We start from the raw sequence: 20,067 nt of genomic DNA on the forward strand, positions 1-20,067 counted from the left end.
GAGAGAAAGAGAGAGAGAGAGAGAGAGAGAGAGAGAGAGAGAGAGAGAGAGAGAGAGAGAGAGAGAAAGAGGAAGGAAGAGGAAACAAAGACCATGCTTCATTTTTCTTGTTCAAAAGAGACATTTCTGAAAGAAAACAGTAACCAATTTCTGAAATTTTCATAATTGCTAAGACTTCTGTAATTAAAACTTGCTAATAATGTGAACAGACGGCATTGTTTTCCTTGAGATTTATAATCTGTCCTCCAATAAACCCTGTTTTATGATAATTCTGATGGTATGAGGATTTGAAGCTGGGTAAAGTGAGTAACTCCTAAGTGAAACATTCAAGTTGTAGTAGTGTATCCCAAAGGACCCCCACAGCAGTAGCTGCTACTAAATATGGAGAAAATGCTGGACCCAAACCCCAGATATAACAGTGTTCCAGAGGAGCTTGCCAAAGAATCTGATGTTAAAACTATATAGATACTTATCTAATTCACTCTCTGGCTTTAATTGGATAACACTTGATTGTCTGCTAATTAAGCCTTGATATGAATGATACAACTTCACTTCTTCCCTTATAATATCCCAAAGATATAATCACTAAACCCTAGGATTATAGAGAAGGCCAGCCTATGGTAAGTTTGAAGATTTATTGCTAACAGGCTTAGGGAAGAGAAGCAAGTAATGGCTGGGAAGAAGGGAAACAGGAAGTCCTTAAATAGCTAAGGCTAGTGATGTTATGATGATATCTGGATTGATGGTAATCAGGTTTGTCAGTTGCCAGTCTGGTTGGGCCAGACTGGCCTCAAACTAGATGAAGGTTACTCTGCTGATAACTGTTGCTGTTTCTTCTTGATGGTTAATTGTGGTTCAGGCTATATTCGAATCAGGTTGATTCAGGATCAGGGACTGAAGAAATTGATTGGTAAAGGTTGCCCATTTAATAAGCTCACCTAAGGCCTACCCTCTCCAAACCCAATCTCAAAATTGAGATCCATTCTCAGTTCAAAATCTTCCTTTTATACCCGAGCCTCAACTGCCTTGGCACCTGCCAACTCCTGCCAGACTCAGTTCATTCTATATTCTAATGAGGTAACTGTCCATCATCTTTATTTCCACATAGCTGTGCAATTTATCATTACATCTGACAAATGTTAATAGATATTTCTTTAATTTTCTCTGCCTGGTATTTTAAATGATCAGAATTTGTCATATTTCATCCATTTTCAAAATAAGTATGACTACTATTATATGGTTAAAACTCATATAATTTGGGGGCAGCTGGGTAGCTCAGTGGATTGAGAGCCAGGCCTAGAGATGGGAGGTCCTAGGTTCAAATCCAGCCTTAGACACTTCCCAGCTGTGTGACCCTGGGCATGTCACTTGACCCCCATTGCCCACCCTTACCTCTCTTCCACCTGTGAGCCAATACACAGAAGTTAAGGGTTTAAAAAAAATTTAAAAAAAAACCTCATATAATTTATCCCTTAGCACATCAAAGATAATCAAAAGAGATATGGGATTGAATGAAGAAAACACACTCTCTCTCTTCCATTTCATCCCTAGTCCTCCATAGTCCCTCCCTACTACCCCCATAAATGTGTGTCCTTTAGACCCTCTTTGCCATCCCATCCCCATATTATTAAAAAATTCCCCTTCATTGTACATCTCATTGCCTGATACTCTTCCTCCAGTGATCATGGAAACTTATTATGCTGATGATGATATGGAATCCTTAGTCATCTCCTGTTCAGGATAATCTTTCTCTCACATAGGGCTAGTAAAAAAAAAAAAAGATGTTCTTTTCGTTCCTCCTTAAAATAGTGGATCTTTCCTCTGCTATTAGCATTCTGCAACTACTGCTTTATTGAGATTTGTTCCATTTATCTATTTCCATACTTCCTCATCTTAGAACCTCCAGATCACTCCCACTCCTCAAGGAAACTATCCAGATTACAGATTCTTCTTTATACTTAAACCCTGTTCTCATTCTTGAGGATCTCATTATACATGATTTTGATTTTAATTGACTTGACTAACCTTTTTCACTAACCTTTTCCCCAACCCACCAACCCTAATTATCTACTTCTTGGAGTTTCATGATCTATGGATAGCTCCACTCCACCTCAGTTACCCATAAGAGTAGAGATGCCTTAGATATCATCACACACAAATAAGTAACTCCATGATCTGAAAATCTATGATTCTTCTTTCCAACAATTTTCTTTTCTTCCATATATGTTTATGTTTTACTCTTCCTAAACCTATTTTTGTTCTATCAGTGCCCTAAAGTTCTTTCCATAACTGTTTTCTTAAAATATCAACCCAGTTCCTTCTTTTCACAGTCTTTACCCTATCATTGATCAGTTTAGTTATATGACTTTCCCTCGTTTTTGAATCCTTTTTCTCCTTGTACTGACCTTTACAGACTGACAACCCTCAACTTTGGCCAATACCTACTGTCTTCCTCCTTTGGTCCTAATTCCATGTTGATGAATGCCACTGGAAGAAGAGCCAGTTAGGTTCACAAGTACATGTTATATAATCTCAATTTCAAAGTTGCATATCTCATCAGTACCCTCTGCCCCTCTGATTTGAGAGCTGAACTCCTCCCAAAGCTCCCCTTGAAAGAGGACTCAGAAACAGAGTGAGATCTCATTTCCTACCACATTGCATGTCCTGGATTCAACTCCACCATCATTTTGCCCCTGAACCAGGTATCTTCTTCCTCTACCCCATCTTTCTAACTTCCTTTTGTGAGTTGTCTCATCCTATTAGATTATAAGCTCTTTGCAGGCAGGGACTGTATTTTACCTCTTTTTGTACCCCTAGCACTTAGTATAATGCCTGGCACATAAGAGACATTTAATATTTATTGTATTGTACAGTATAACAATACTAATGATAATTACTATAAAATGGCATAATAATGACACCTATCTCCCAGGGTTGCTATGGGGATAAAATGAGATATTTGTAAAATGTTTTGCAAACGTTAAAGCAATATATGTGTGTGTGTGTATATATATATATATATGTTAGCTATCATTAATAATAATAATTACAACTATTATTATTATAGCTAGCTTTATAGTGTCCCAAAAATCTTAGTATAACTTTATATTAAGAATATACTGTGCTTTAAGGTTTATAAACTACTTTCTGTATATTATTGATTTTTTATTGTTGTTTTTGCCTTCAAAATCCAGGTTGTCAATCTAGGTAGGTTCAAACAAACTGGGAATCAACAAAGGATCACCTCTACATGTTATTTCATTTTATCCTCACAACTCTGTGAGCAGGGTGCTATTATTAACCCCATTTTTTACAGATAAGGAAACGGGCCATACTAAGAGAAGTTATGTGATTTGCCCAGGATCACATACCGAGTATGTGATACTGTATCTGCCATTTACCATCTGTCTGTACTTAGACCAGACTTTTCTCTCTAAGACTCAATTTTCTCATTAGTAAAATGAAGGTGTTGGATAGATGACCCCTAATGTACCTTCTAGCTGTAAATCAGGGATTCTGTGAATTGAAGTGAAGGAATACCATAGGAATATCAAGAATGAAGAATCAAGTCTAAAACCAAAGATCTTACTTTACTGCTTATGCAGAAAATACAACATTTGGCAACATTATTTCTTCATTTGTCTGTGCCAGTTTTTGAGAAGTGAAAAACCAGCTTCCTTTAGAATCCTAGTCTTTAAGGTCTTTACCTCAAATCATAACAGGAAAAAATAAAAACAGAAAATTTCTTCTTCTCCAAAAGCAAATATAAAAATATCACTTTTTCTAACTACTTTAAAAATGGATTATGCTTCAAGCTAGCTGAATTTTGCACCTCTATTCCTATTCCCCATCCCACCTAGTCTCATAGGATAATAGAGCTAGAGAAGGAATCTCAGAAGCCAATCCACTTGTTTTATAATTGAGGAAACTAAGACACAAGGAGGTTAAGTGACTTACCTGTGACACAGCTCATAAAAATATGAGGAAAGATTTTAACTCAAGTCCCCTGACTCCTGAAGCCAGTGAGTGATCATTGCACTGGACTGTACTTACCAGACATTTACTTAAAAATGGAAAATACAAACTTTCTTCAATGTTTACATGAAATCTTACATAAAAAAAGAAAGAGGGTAAGGGGAGCATGAAAAGGAAAGAAGGAAAAACAAATTGTAGAGGAATAGAAATGTTGTATGTGTTTGTATTTGTGTGTGTGTGTGTGTGTGTGTGTGTGAGAGAGAGAGAGAGAGAGAGAGAGAGAGAGAGAGAGAGAGAGAGAGAGAGAGAGGCAGAGAAAAAGAGACAGAGAGAAAAATAGAGAGAAAACCCATACTGTTCTCTTGCCAGGTATTTACCTGCCCAAACCTCAGAGCTGTCAACTTTGTGGATTTAATTCAATATTCATCATAAAAAGATATACCTAATGTAGACTCCTAACTGATTCAAGTTTCAGGATATGGTCACATTCGTGTAACCTCATCCTGCCCTGTGTGTCTGCCTGGATTGTGGCTCCTACCTACTCAAAGGACCACAGAGCTAGAGCTTAGAGAGACCTTAGAGACTATCGAGGTCATTCCTCTCATTTTAATGAACAGGAGACTGAGGCCAAGAGAGATGGTGACTTGCCTAAGATCACACAGGCAATAAGCACCCAAGGCAGGATTGAGTTTGTTTCTGGCTCCTGTGCTCCTGATGACTTCCTGATCTTTTACCTTTGTCCTACCTCTTTCACAGTTACTCCTAATTACTCTTAGTATTCAGGAAGAGAAATCCCCACTGAGAGAGGGCTAGGAAGTATGGAAACTCCAGCGCACCTGTTAACCTAAACATGTTGAAGAGGAAAATTTTCAATGTAGGGAAAGGTGCCTTTAAAGCATTTCTAAAGCTATAGGGTTGCTTCTGTCACCGATGACCTGGAATGTGATTTAGCTTATCTCTCAGGATGTCTTTCTAGTTCACCCCACCAAGTCTTACAGCAGTCACCATCATTACAGAGTTGGCCTCACTCCTTCTTAGCCTTTGTTGTCATTCGCTGATTCCTCCAGACTGATGGATAGAAAAAAAAATAAATTAGAATCTTAGAGTTGGAGGGGCCTTTTGAGGTTATCTAATGTGCTGCAGCCAATAGAGTGCTGGACTTCGAGTCAGGAAGACTCATCTTCCAGAGTTCAAATCTGGCCTCAGAAAACAGCTCTGTGATCCTAGGCAAGTCATTTGACCCTGTGTGCCTCAGTTCCTCATCTGTAAAATGAGTGGGAGAAGGAAATGGCAAATCATTCCAGCATCTTTGCCAAGAAAACCCCAAATGTGGTCACAGAGACACAGACATGACTGGAAAATGGCAAAACAATCTACCCTTCATTCTTCCTAACAGAAATCTCTCCAGCCTGATGCTCTCTTTCTTCTCTAAGTACTCATGCACACTTAACTGTATGTGAATAAAGAATGGATATTTGTGCTTTTCATGTGCCAAACATTCTGTTATGTTCTGATGACATGAATACAAAAAAGGGACAGTCTCTACCTATAGGGGGCTTAAATTCTAATGGGAATTGGGGGAAATACCACACAAGGAATTTATATTCTGATGATAGAATAGCATCTAGGAAGGTGTGTTTGGGTCTGAGGTGGTGAATGAAACTATAACTGATCACAGATTCAGAAAATCACATAATTTGAAAGTTGGAGGACCTTGAGCAGCCACATAGCCCAACCCAATCAATGAAAGATTCACCTCTATAATATATGGGACTAGGATCATCTAGCCACTGCTTAAAGATCTTCAATGAGGGGAAATCCACCATCTTCAGAAGCAAGCCATTCCACGTTTAGACAGCTCTTTTTGCTGAGAGGTTTTTCCTGACATCAAGCCTAAATAAGCCTCTTTATAATTTCTACCTGTTCTACCTGATCCTACCCTCTTGAGGCAGAGTAAGTCTAATCTCTCTTCCATATGACAACTCTTCAAGTATTTGAAACCAGCTATCATGTCCTCCCAGAGTCTTCTTTTCTCCTGGATAAATACATCCATGAACTCAAGGCCCTTCACCATTCTGGTTGCCCTCATCATTTTCAATGCCTTTGAATCATAGTGTCCAAATCTGCCATAAGGACTTTCCCCCAAAATGGTCATATTGAATTGCTTATGAATCCCAGAGGAAGAGAGTGGCCCAGGGTAGTTTAAGTGGGAGCCTGACCTGGTCTTCAGTGAGCTATATAAAAAAAATGCCTATGTGAGTTTGTTTATTGATTCACTGATAAGGTCACTGCTTGGCCCCAGTTTGGAGCTTAGTGGATTAAATTCTCTCAAGACATAATCACTGGAATTCCTAGTGAAATTTCCTCAGTAGGAGAGTTTAAGATCTTTGAAGGCAGGAACTGGTTTTTTTTTTTAAATTATTTCTGTGCTTAGTACAGTACCTTGAACATAATAGACCTTCTATACATTTTTTTAAATTCAATGGCATTTGTTAAATTGACTTTTCCTGCTTCTAGGGACTTTCCCTGTTCCCCCTTTGAGTTAAAACCAATTAACCACTCTTTCTAGTTCTTAATTACCTTTACTTTTAAATTTTGAGTTTCTGCAACCTGAACTAAACAATTACAGCAAAGCATTAGGAAGAGGGGAAACTTCCTAGATTATAGCAGCAATGTTAAGAGCAGAGCATTTCTGAAACCTAAGGGTAAATGTGATCAGGATAAGGGCTACATTTGACTACCAAGAAGGAGGATTCTCATCCACTACTAGAGAATCCATGCATTCCACATTTGTTTTCCTTTGGGGGAAAATAAACCTGGAGTTTTCAATGAGTTTCTCTATCATCTTTAGTCCTCCCAAGTTTCATGTGTTTTTATCTACATATATTGAGTTGGAGAACGAGATAAATCATTTTTTAGACTGAGGAAATTTAGTAAAAGCAAAAAAGGCACAAAATCATTATAAATTAGATGCATTTGAGTTTGTATTTTGCAATTTAAAAAATTTACTATCTGACACAGAGACACCTGGAATTCACTATAAAATGTATTTGTGAACAAGTGTTCTTTTTTCAGGGGCATATTAAAAAACAGCAATATTTCCTAATAGTAACAGAAGGTAAAAATAATCTATTGCATACTGCCCTCTGGGACTTTGGCTTCTAAGTTAAACAGATATCAAACACAAAGACATTTGTTAATATCAGACATTTGTAGACCTTCAGAAATTAAGTCACAAGCATATGAGTCCAGTCCATAAATCAGAAAATCCAATAGAGTAAATAAATGGGGATTGCCTTTCAAAGATCCCATGTAGAGAATCCTTTCCCATGGGTTACTTCTCTCCTGTTATATCTCTCCTCTCAGAATGGTTTTCCCTTCCATTAAATGTTTAGCAAAAGGAATGTATTGAATTAAGATTTACAGGAGGATCTGACATTTATGGTATTTTTGATGAACAATTTTATTAGACTTGTCAAAATATAATTCATTATTTTAGTTTTTCTTTGTAGTTCTCTAAAATGCTGCCATGGTCATCACATAGATCAGGGCATGTAATAAAAGCCATACAGTGAGTAGTAGAGCATACTGTCATATAACCATTAAGACTGTACTAAGAGCCAAAATGTGGGAACTAAAAGTATTTTTAATGACATGAAATTGCTTGAAATGCTTTCAGAGTAAAAGGGTGCTGATTTATTTATCCAGTGTACTTACCTAAATTAATTTGGGCAGGACTACTTTGGTCTTAATCCTTTTATAGTGAAATTTATATGTTAATATTTTTAAATGGTGCATCATTTTGTCTGAAGGATATGGTATATTGCAATGACACAAGTTACAAACTGTCATTAAAGATAGTGCTAAATGAAGCAATATTTGAAATATGAGCAAAGACTACAGTTTTACATTTATTCCATTTAGGATTTTTAAGTGACCTTGGAAATAAACCAATTTCTATGTATATCATTTATTCCCGATTGAAAACAAAGTTGGTACCACAGAGCATCTAGAAATTTCTGACTAATTCCTACACTCTCCTAATGAATAGTATATTTTACGTTCACTGCCTGTTTAGAAGGAACAACAACATTATGGACAGACTAGGATTTCTCTACATCATTCAACTCTGTTCATTCCTTATTGCCAAATAGATCCTAATAAAATCTGCAGCTTTATCTAGCTCTGGCTTCAATCATTCAGAGTTTTTTCCCCCTACATACTTTTCCCATAAATAATAATTATGGTGAAAGACATAAAAAGGGAATTATACCAAAGATGACATCAGGACAGGTAGAGCTTGCATCAAGCATAATCACTTATCTTGGGTCTAAATTTTGCATTTTGAATAAATGTAACATGGACTGATCTGATTTAGATATCTAATGCTTCACTTTGAACATATAAACATTGTCTCATTCCAACAGTTTAATTCAACTAGCATTTATTAAAGATTCCTGTTTGATGAGTTACTGGGGAGGTCCAAAGATAAAGATTATAGTACAGTGGAATGAAGAATGGACACTGGATTTGGACTATTCAGGATTATCTGTGTTTAATCCCCATTCGGCTATTTATACTTTGAGTGACCTTGGGCAAACCACTTAATCTCCCTGAAACTCAGCTTTCTCATCTATGAAATGAGGAAGTTGGACTGAATGACCTCTAAAGTTCCTTTCCACTCTAAATTTATGATCCCATGACTGAGTTTCCCTGTCACCAAGAAGTTTAAAATCTAGTAGGAAAGACAGATATGTACCTAAATAACTAGAATTTGAAAAGAAGATTCAATGTGAAGATTGCATAAGAGAAATCCAAATTGAAATGTGATAAAATACTTAAAGAAAGATCTTTCCAATTTGGTGGGGAAACAAAGGAAGGCATGAAGTAGGGTTACTGTATTTTTGCCCAGATTCCCAACTTTATTTCTTTGACTATTTTGATTATTTTATGAACCATTTTGGAGTTTTTGGGGGATGTGCTATTATTTCTGGGGTTCCAGTAGAATTTTTTTCCTCACTTCATCTCATGTGAAGTTTTAAATAGTGTTCACATTTATTCATTATGTTAAGTTTTTCTCTAGGCCTATCACTCATTTTTCTTCTTTTATACATTTAATTATTGTTTATCTGAAAGGGAGCTCAGTTTAAATGTAGTTTTTCTCTTGTGGTCTTTTTTTGCCACCAATTTACTCTTCTCTTCCAGTTAGGGCCCCTCCTCTATTTATTTCCACCAATTTTCTTTTGTTCTCTCAAATGTGGCTGAGCAACTTCAACTCCTTCCTGCCACTAAAATGTAGGAGGCACCCATATGGATTCCTGCCATGCAAAAGCTCCTATAAATGTTTATTCTGGCTGGGTTTATAATTCTGCTTCAGACTCTCTTTCCCCTTTTACTAGATATATTCTTCTGGGTCTCTCCTACAAAGATTCCTACTTTCTCATTTGATAGGGCTAGTTAAATTTCCAACTCTCCCCTTGTTAGGGGGTTAGGTTTGGGGTGGGAGTTGGTTGGAGGCACTGCAAAGAAGAAATATTGTGGCAAAGAAGCCACAATAACCACTTATAACATTAGTAATGGGTTTTGCTGATTGAATCTGAAGGTTTGGGATAACATTGTTTTCCCAGAAATGTAGGCCTTTTGAGGATGTCTTTCACTTTACTCATAATTTTAAATGCTTTACTTGGAGCATTTGCTATTTTAAAGGTGCCAGGGTTTCTCTGGGATACCATCTCTCCCTCTGCCATGTTACTTGAAAGAGCATAAGACTTGGAATTAAAAAACTTGAGTTCAAATTCCAACATTACCTGAACAGATAGGAAAAAGATTTTACTTGAGCTTTCCCAAGCAGGGAAATCACTTGCATACTTGCAAGAATTGCATAGAATACTTGCTCAAGAATTTACTTCCCAAGGAGTCACTGCTAGCTCTCATGAAATTCATTCTTTGGTGTATTTTAATATATATGGAATTTTTAATAAATATACAAGTTCAACTGAATTCATTGCCATTGTGACCAACAGGTTGCAAAAGTTTACATAGTCTTTTGGCAATGCCAAAATACACCAACCTTTTTTAATGACTTTTATTCAATATTAGAGTCTGTTTTATTGAGAGGGAACACATTCATTAAATTATCATGTGGGCAATGGGAAGATATACTTCAATTTACAAATAATTCATTTTATGCCACTTCAAAGGTGCACATTAAATGCAAAATCAGGTAAATCTAAGTAAGGCTTTACCATTCAGCCAGCAGGTGGGGCTTATTGTCAACAGTTCTTTTAGTCCATTGGCTTATCCCAGAAAGGGAAGAAAACTTTGGAAACCCAAGGAGAGGAGATTCTTTTTTTTTTCTTTTAGAGGATATTCTTGATCTCTTATTATCCAAACTATTTCTTTTGAGATACTCTATTACTGATTTGATGTGATTCTCTAATTTTCCTCTTAGCTTTTACATAATCAGGATTTTCTCAATCGAATGTTTCTCTTACTTGTTTAATCTTGTTGTGTTCACATAATTATGACTATATAGATATAGATGTGTAAATTATTCTAGAATTAATTTTCCTGATTGGGAAACATTATAATATCAATGTACAATGGGTCACTTAGGGACAATCTGCCATTGAGAGCTAGGTCCAATGACCAAATGGAAATTCTACCTTTTTTTCCTTCAGTTTCTAACATTTTTATATGAATAAGATTACTTACGCAGACTCACAAATGACATATTTGTAAAGTACTTAGCAGAGTTCCTAGCACAAAGTAGGCACTTAATAAATGCATATCACTCCCCCATTAAAACAAAATTCACCTTTCTCTCTCTCTCTCATTTCTATCTATCTATCTATCTATCTATCTATCTATCTATCTATCTATCTATATCTATTTATGTTGAGAAAGAGATAGAGTGAGGGAAAGGAGGATTGTTGGAAAGGGAAAGGACAGAGTCTAACTGTGAAACAATGATGAAAAGAATCAAAAATAAATCAGAACATTCCAATGATTAGTGGGTTGTAACTTATAATGATGAAGTTGTTGGGGATTTTTTTTTCATTTTAGTGTTAAAATATTCCTTCCCCTTAAACATTTTCAATTTATTTATATTTTGATCAAATAGCTATAGTATGCTAGAAGTTATAGATAAGTCTCAATTCAATGTAAAAAGCATTTAAATGATCATTATTTTACAAGGCTCTGAATCTAGGATTTTAAATTCTAAGACAGAAGGAAAGACCAACTAATGCAAGTCGTGACAACCACAGAAAAGTCATAGGGTGTTCTTTCTACACTTGCCTTAGATAACTAGGCACTGACCTGGATTCCGTAATCTAGGAAGCATATATAGATTTAGACAGACCAGATCTTTTGCAACCATTAAAAAGAACAAAATTTTAAGAACCACCTTTATAATAACTACATGTAGTTTAAGAAAATTTTCTAAAATGGAATGGATTTTTCTATCCAGAAAAACTGTGCATTTTTCTCACATGTACCCACTTGTATAACTCTTTGCCACAGAAAATAATAAATTATGTAGGGTGATCTAAAGCTATCAGAAACATTTTAAAGTTTTATAGTACAGTATTTTAAAGTTTACTAACCATTATACAAAATTAATAAGAGAGTTTATACAGTTTCTTGCTTTATTGATTGTGGGTTAATAACCTGTATCTGGGAATATAGCTGAATGATGTGACTAACAGCCTTTAAAGGAAACTTATTTAAACTTGAACGTAATTTATTTTGGTGCTTCTATGAGTCCTTCCACTTAAGAGATCTTACTCAGAAATGGTTGGACATTAAAGTTCCTTTTTTTTTTTTCAAAGAAATTCATGGAGAATTTCTCTAGACTAGGATACTGATTTTAATGCATAAATTTTGTAGAATGACTATTGAAGTTGAAATTTCATTTCAAAAACCACTCGGCTTTGTTTAACTCTATATTTTTAGTATCCAGAGTTACTGAACCAGACTTTGCTTAATTAATAACTATAGGATGTGAGGCAGTTCCAGTGCTGCTTTTTCTATTAACTTGCAATTTCCTTGAGGAAATGAATAAAATGGGAAAGGGAGGGGGCTGGGCAGTAAGAATAAATATATGTTACAGTTGCAAGTTGCCAAAATTATTCATTGGAATGAATTAAGCAATGCTGCTTGTTGTTTTTTTTTTGAAGCTTCTTAATTTTTATGGGAATTTTTATAGGGGGAACTAGACTATATTAAAAGGAATGACTTTAATTTGATCACAAACAGAATATTAGTTAGTTTATTTTAAGGCCTCATATGTGGTCTGTTCAATATTTCAATCAATTGATAAATGTGATGTTAGTTAATTGCATGGTTCTGCAGCTAATGGAGGCCAGTCTTCAGAAGACAGATGCAAAATTTCAGTGGAATAATCCCAAGGTTGTTTTGTCATTGTGTTTTTCCCAAGGTTTGGCAACATTAGTTGGCTCACTTTATAAGTAAGTCAGAAATATGCAGCAATGAGCCACGTTCACTGACCAGCAGGTTTTGTTAGCTCCATTAGAAGTGTGATCTATATTTTAAAGAAAAGTTTATGAAAATGATGCTTCATTTCACAAAGAGGATTCTTGGATATTCTAAGTATGGGCCAAGGGAGAGTGAAATGCTTCATGGGACTGGAGATCCAATAAGTAAGATCGAAACAAGGTTGCCTGGAAAAATAACATTTGATAACTGGGAAATGTCACAAATGCATGCATATAGTATGACTTAATAAAAGCTGGTTGAAAAGAGATAGAGAGGAAAACGTAGTCATTATGTATCTACCTTCACACTAGCAAATTATCTAGTTTTCCCTCTTTTTATTTTATCCTCCACAGGCTACTGGAAAAATCTTTAAAATTTTTTTCCATTTAATTAATTAATTTAGAATATTATTCCATGGTTACATGATTCATGTTCTTTCCCTCCCTGCTCCCAGAGCCAACAGCAATTCCACTGGATCAGAATAATCTCCTTAAAGCATATTCTGACCATATTACTACTCTACTCAAGAAAATTCAGTGGCTCCCTCTTGGCTCTAGGGTAAAACAAAGAGTCTTTGCTCAGCATTTAAACCTTCATAGTTTGGCTCCAACACTACATTCCTAAGCTTATTGATTATCATTTTCCTTTATAATCTCTACTTCTAGCCAAACTGGCCTACTCAATATTCTCCCAGATCAGTACTCACATCTCCTATCTCTGTGCCTTTTGCAAGAGTATATTCCCTCCTACCCTCTGCATTTTTAGAATCTCTTGTTTCTTTAAGGTTCAGTTCATGTGCTTCTCCTAGAGGGCATTTTTCCTTATTCCTTTAGGTATTAATGTTTTTTCATTCTTCCTCTATTATATATATATATATATATATATATATATATATTTATAGTCTCCTTCTAGAAGTTGTCTGTCTATGAAGAAAGAATGAAAGGATAAATGTATGGTAGGATAAAGGAAATTCTGTTTTTCCTTTACTAAAACCAATATGTTAATGCTCTAAAGCCAAAGTCAGAAATTCTATAATTCAAGATAAAAAGAAATATTTTCACATTTAATTCTGTCTCCTCTTCCTTACCTTGATTTATAACATAAAAAATTAATAATAATTTCACAATTCTATACCAAGATTTCTAGCCATATTTCCCTAATCTGAATAACACAAAAATGGCACCCATTTAGCAGATATAAATACTAAGTAAATATAAACAGACAACACAATGTATAGTTCAAAGTGTAACCCTACAAGACAAATTACAGTAGGAGATATTGACTAAAATGGGCTTTGTATATTTATAGTAAGCCGAACTACAGTTCACATTTTACCCTGTTTCAAGAGTATTCTGCTCTCTCTCTCTCTCTTAATTAACTTTACTGAGACATTCTCAGAGTAGCAGCACATACCAAAATATTCTTTTGACAAGCAATGCTCTCTGAAAAAAAGAGTCTTTTGAAATACCAGTTATTAATTTTTTCATTTGACCCATAACTGTGAATTCCATTTTCATAAATATGATTATAGGAAGATATAGTGATGGTTTGCTTTCTGGAAAATAGGAGAAAATGATACACTGTAAGAAGAATAAATTAGGTCACCATACAACTCCCTTCAACAGCATATCACTATCTGATCAAGTACCTGAATACTCTCAAGTTCAGACTACAAAACATAAAGATGCTTCAATTTACAAGTTATGTATGAAAGCATAATTAGTGATTTGGTTAATAATGTTTTATCCAGTTTAGCATACAATTATATTGGACATATTTGGCCAAATATCATGACTATGATTCAGTTACAAATAGTCAATCTAGTCAGGTTCTTTCATTTTTCAAATGTTCCCAAAATATTATATTTCATTTCCAAAGAGATTTTTTTTCAGATCATACTTTTGGTACAAATTCAAAACTATCAACATTCCAGGGAAAAGAAGACAGACATGGATTTTCTTTTAAAGAACCACTTCGTGATTGCAATTATCACTACTCTGTAGAACTCAGTTAAATCAAAATGGAAGACTTCACAATTGACAAGAAATAGAAGTGGTGTATGAACCTGGGAGAATAAGAATATTGCTAAGAATCTTCTAATTGAGCACCCCGGTTTTGGTGAATTTCATAGTCCTCTTCCCCATTTCAAGTAGTTTAAGTCAGGCACACTGTTGATTATATTACACTCATGTTCACTTAAATTACATGAAGGGATCTAACATCAAAAAATAGCAACAATCTGTCCCTAAACATTCATTACTTTTCAAACTTGAGGGAACCTCCACCATGAGGAAGCTAAAGCACAACCTGGAGGTGAATCTCTCCTCACAGGACTGTCTACTGGTTCATAACAACAGAAGCGTATCTTCTGTTATGGCTATAGTTTACTATCTCCCTTATTAGGAATTCCTCTCGAACTATTTGTCAAAACTCGGGGAGCGAAAGCGTACCTTCCCACCTTGAAGATTCTTCTAACAAGCTAGTGGTGCAAGGATACCCCTACCATGTCTCTATGGCGGCAGTAATAGGAATGGGTTGGGGCTCCCCCAGTATGTATAGCTCCGTCACTCAGAGCTAACTGGGTTCTCACCCTAAGTGAATCAACTTAAAAGCTTAAGAATTCAGAGGGATCAGAAAGAGACTCTTTCCAGACACCTGCGCAGTGTGGGGGAGTTGGGAGGATTCGCGAAGGAGGAGGAAAGAGGCGCAGCCTTAGAGTGGGGAGCCGGGAGCGCGCCAGGTCTTCCTTACTGCTGCTCAGGCCTACACTTCCCACCCCCTACCCCTCCCATCCCCCCACCCCACGCGGGGCAGAGGCGCCATGAAGGCCATCATCCAGCGCGTCTCGCAGGCCAGCATCACAGTTGGAAAGGAGCAGATAAGTTCCATCGGACGGGGTATTTGCGTGTTGCTGGGTATTTCTAAGGAAGATACCCACAAAGAACTGGAATACATGGTTCAAAAGATTTTAAACCTGTGGATATTTGAAGATGAGAGTGGAAAACACTGGTCAAAAAGTGTGATGGACAAACAGTATGAAGTGTTGTGTGTTAGTCAGTTTACTCTTCACTGTAATTTGAAAGGGAACAAACCAGACTATCATATGGCCATGCCTACAGAACAAGAGGGAACTTTCTACAAGAATTTCCTTGAGCAACTGAGAAAGGCTTATAAACCAGAGCTCGTTAAAGATGGCAAGTTTGGAGCCTACATGCAAGTACGTATCCAGAATGACGGGCCGGTGACTATAGAACTCGAGACCCCAGCGGCTGCCGCCTCAGATCTCAAGCCGCTTTCAAAGCTGGAAACACAGCAACAGAGAAAAGAAAAAACCAGAGAAAAGGGATATTCTGAGTCAAGTATAGAAAGCAATGTCTCTGGCAAGGATGACTCTACTGTTAGCAGTGGGACGGAGGGTGACGTATCCTCTGAAAGAGAACCATGATGAAGAGAACAGATTTCAGCACAGCACCTTTGGCAGAACTAGAATTTAAAGAGTTCACAGAAGACATAAAATACCTACACCTTGCAGATGTGGTTGAAAGGACTTGGAAAGGGGGAAAAAAACAAGAGAGAAATTAGAAATCTACATCATTCTCTTTTAAAAATCAACCAAAGGAATGTTACCATTTTCTGTTGTTACTGTGGCCTCATAGTAAAAGTGAGTCATGTCATTTTTCAGTGTATTCTGTATTTGGTTTATCCTAGCTCCTATAAATTAAGAGGCAAGCATTTTTTGATACATATGTAGCAACAAAGCACATGATTAAAACTTCTTAGGTTCAGGTATTTTTTGGCTTGCATTTTGAAAGAGACAGTCTTCTTATTTAAAATTGGATACTCACAGCATCTTCTATTGTGTTTGTGTTGGTGTTGTATACATTCTATTCATGCTCTACACAACACTGGGGTAGTGTGCAACATTTCTGTCAGTGTTGAGGTATAAAAAGAATAATCATGACAATTTATTGTGTGAGCCTTGTGGATCTTTTAAACTTTCTCTTTAAAAAAAGAAAGCAAACAAAAAACCTAAACAGACCACTTTGTTATTCAACAGATTCTACTTAAAAAAAAAAAAAAAAGAGACTCTTTCTGAATTTGTGATGTCTAAAATATAGAAAAATATAGTTGTATTATCTCAATTGATATTTGAAGCCATTTCATATCAAGCCGTTGTAGTCTGTGCCACCATCATGGACTCCAATGTCCAATGAGTTGCTCAGTATGCAATGGAGTTATGTTATAATATGAATTTTTCAAACAGTATTTTCTGCATAATGTACAGCATGGCCATAAAAGCTTGCTAATCAGATCCTAAAATATGAATTCCTTTGCCAACAAGTGTTATTGGGTTATCTTTAAGCTACTTTGTCTTCTTTGGACAAGCTATCTTTTATTTTCCTTCCCAACAGAGACTTGAGGAAACCAAAACCTGTTTGTGCCAACTAAATGAAGTAGAAAGATAGAATAAGACAAAGCTGAGTCTGCAGTAATACTGTCTAGACATAACTGTTTCAGGAAGGAGTATGTCTCCTGAATAGTGCACATTTTATCTTCTAGAAATTTTCCTACCTTCTTTTTCTGAGAAATCCAGGGAAAAGAAATAGGAAAGAGATTCAATGCCTTGCACTGGTGGCAAAGACCCCCGTGGTCATGCAGATTGGAACAAATTATGTTCAGTATGAGAACTATACAGATATGGATTCCAAATGTTAGTATATTGGGCATCAACCAAAACAATCAGGACCCAAAGTATAAAGAAACCTTTCTTATCCTGTTCTGAAATATAATTGGAAAATAAGAAACATCCTGATGATCACCGTCACTGAGTGAAGAATTGAATAACTACATGTTCAGCCATACCTGCCAAGTAACTTGAATTCTTTGTTTCTGTGGTCACACAACATGAGCTGCCAGTTTCAGTTTGTTTATTTTTCCCACAATCTGCAGTTTGGTTTCGGTCTGACTACATCATGCTGCCATTTCTTTGTGTCTCTGGTTCCATATGAATGATCCAAGTAGTAGAAAATTGAATTGGCCATATTAACATTCAGATACTTTAAAGTGTATGTTCAGTGGAAGGAGGGGTGCATGTAATGTGTATGTGTGTGTGTGCCTATAGATCACACTATTATTCTAAAAATATTTTTTCTAGGACTCAATACAAATTTTAAAAATGTATTTCTTACATAAAAATGCCAAGTTAACTCCCTTCTTTTCTCCCCTCCCCACATTAGAGAAGACATCATTTGAGAAAAATATATGTGAATATATAAAACTATGTCTTATTTATATTAGTTCTTTCTCTAGAGATGAACATACAAAAGTCATTCTTCAAATAATATTTCTATTGCTATATATAATGTTCTCTTGTTTCTGTTCATTTCACTCTTCTAGTTTCATGTAGGTCTTACCCTTTTTTTTTCAAAATTAACCTGTTAATCATTTCTTAGAGTATAATATCACAATCATATACCACAACTTGTTTATCCATTTCCCAACCTATGGGCATCCCTTGAATTTCCAGGTTTTTGCCAATGTGAAGAGAGTTCCTATAAATATTTTAGAACATAAAAATTCTTTTCCTTTTTTCCTTTATAATTTTAGGAAATAAACCTAATAATGGTATTGCCAAGTTAAAAGGTATATAGTTTTATTACTCTTTGAGCATAAGTCCAGATTGCTATCCAAAATTTTGGATCAGATCACAATTCACCAACAGCATATTAGTGTCTCCATTTGTTCACATCCCCTCCAACATTTGTCAATTTTTCCTTTTATCATTTTAGCCAATCTAATAGGCATGAGATGATATCTCAGAGTTGTTTTGATTTGCATTCCTCTAAACAATAATGACTTAGAGCACTTTTTTATATAGTTTATCAAGTGCAAATCTTTTAAGTGTGGAAGAGAAGAGAGAATTTTAGAAATTTCAAAATTATGTATACTAATTCATAAGAAGAATGTGGGACAATCAAAATAACTTTGAATTTGGGGTGAGAAGACCTGAGTTCAAATATTCACTCTGTCATTTCTACTCATGTGACCTTGGTTAAACAACTTAACTTACATAGACTTCAGTCTTCTCATCTTTAAAATAAGAGGGTTGAACTAGATAGGCCTCCAGTGTTCCATTTCCAATTCTAAATCTATTATCCTGCTTGTGTTTTGAGGAGCCAAGGAAGATAAGGAAGGAGCCAAGGAAGATTATATATATATATATATTTATATATATATATATATATATCACTGAGTATGTAACTGTGTAATAATAATAATAATGATAATGATAATAATAACTCAACAATATGGTTCAAACCCATCAGCATATTTGTAAACTTGAACTGATGGTGGAGAAAGGGACAAGAGACGTATTTTGTAACAAGGTCAGTGAGAAAAGAATGAAGGTCTGAACTTGGTGAAATATACAAGCCTCCTTGCTTCATGCTCAGTTTTAGCCTCAAGGTTGGACCATAAAATGCTTCAGTGATTGTGCAATCTTTGTCAAATTTGCTGGTGTGTCTTGATTGTTTTCTAGCATTCAAAGTAGGTGAGGGAAGGGAAAGACTGTATGTGTGTGAATAGACAGATAAGAAAGCAGACAGACTATACAAATGAATGTGGAGGCTACAGGTGTTTGGAGACCTCAAACATTGCTAGAAGTCTTTTGAAGGTCATATTTGTATCTGATTCTCTATCATGTTATCATTTAAACAATTTCATGGTACTTTTTGCTCATTGAAATTCCCAATGTAAATATCTGAAAATAACTTTACCATTAAATTCAAAAGTATAAATTTATTCCTTGTTTGTGAAGAGGAACTAGGGAATTATCATTTTAATCTAATCATAAAATCCCTATCATGAGTGGCAAATCCTTTGTGTTTTCATCATCTCTACTACCAAAATAAAATGGCATGGCCAAACCAGAGCAGCAAGTTAGGAGTATCAATATATTATATATGAATAGTAGAACAAGAAAAATGAAGCCCTCTGACCCATAAGACAGATACCTTTCATCGAACAGCAGTTTTTCTAATCTTTGCTCTTACTCTGTTGTTGTAATATTGGACAGAACCTTTAATACTTCATTTAAGAGCAACTTCATTCACCAGCCCAACAAGGAGCTTGACAGTTTGTAAGAAAATCAATTTCCTGGATGCTTGGTCCAGGGCAGACAGGAGGTAAAATATACATACTCCATTTTTAGCTGCTAAAAAATAGTTCATATTTCCTTTAGTATTTATTTTCCCTTGGAAACTTTTTCAAAATTGGCACTAGAAATAATGAAAACAGAAATGGGTTTTAATTAATAACCAATTAATGAATCAACAAGCATTTATTAATCACCAATTTTGCCTGCCTTGCTGAGTACTAGCAATACAAGAACAAAAGTGAAATCACCCCTGGTCTCAAAGAACTGACATTCAATCAGAGAAAAAAACATCTACACACAAAACAGATACCAAAAATTATCCAAGATATTGGATGGAGGGGAGGTAGCACTAGCAACTGGGGCAATCAGGAAAGGCTTTATGAAGAGAGTGACTCTTGAACATGGTTTTAAAGTAAACAAATGTCTCTAAAAGGCAG

General features: G+C 35.6%; 2 protein-coding genes across 2 annotated transcripts in view; both read left to right on the forward strand.

Moving 5' to 3' along the window:
- Nucleotides 1-20,067, forward strand: part of ATRNL1 (attractin like 1) — a 1,097,315-nt gene that overhangs the window by 928,821 nt on the left and 148,427 nt on the right. The gene's annotated exons all lie outside the window — the stretch shown is intronic.
- On the forward strand, nucleotides 15,296-16,028 carry LOC123238181 (D-aminoacyl-tRNA deacylase 1-like). Its single transcript, XM_044665615.1, has one exon. The coding sequence runs from the start codon at nucleotides 15,296-15,298 to the stop codon at nucleotides 15,917-15,919; it is 624 nt and encodes a 207-aa protein (XP_044521550.1). The 3' UTR covers nucleotides 15,920-16,028.

Source organism: Gracilinanus agilis, chromosome 2 (assembly GCF_016433145.1).
Source record: "Gracilinanus agilis isolate LMUSP501 chromosome 2, AgileGrace, whole genome shotgun sequence".
NCBI classification, from domain to species: Eukaryota; Metazoa; Chordata; class Mammalia; order Didelphimorphia; family Didelphidae; genus Gracilinanus; species Gracilinanus agilis.

Coding starts and splice junctions, on each gene's coding strand:
- LOC123238181 (XM_044665615.1), top strand. CDS start 15,296: ATGAAGGCCATCATCCAGCGCGTCTCGCAGGCCAGCATCACAGTTGGA.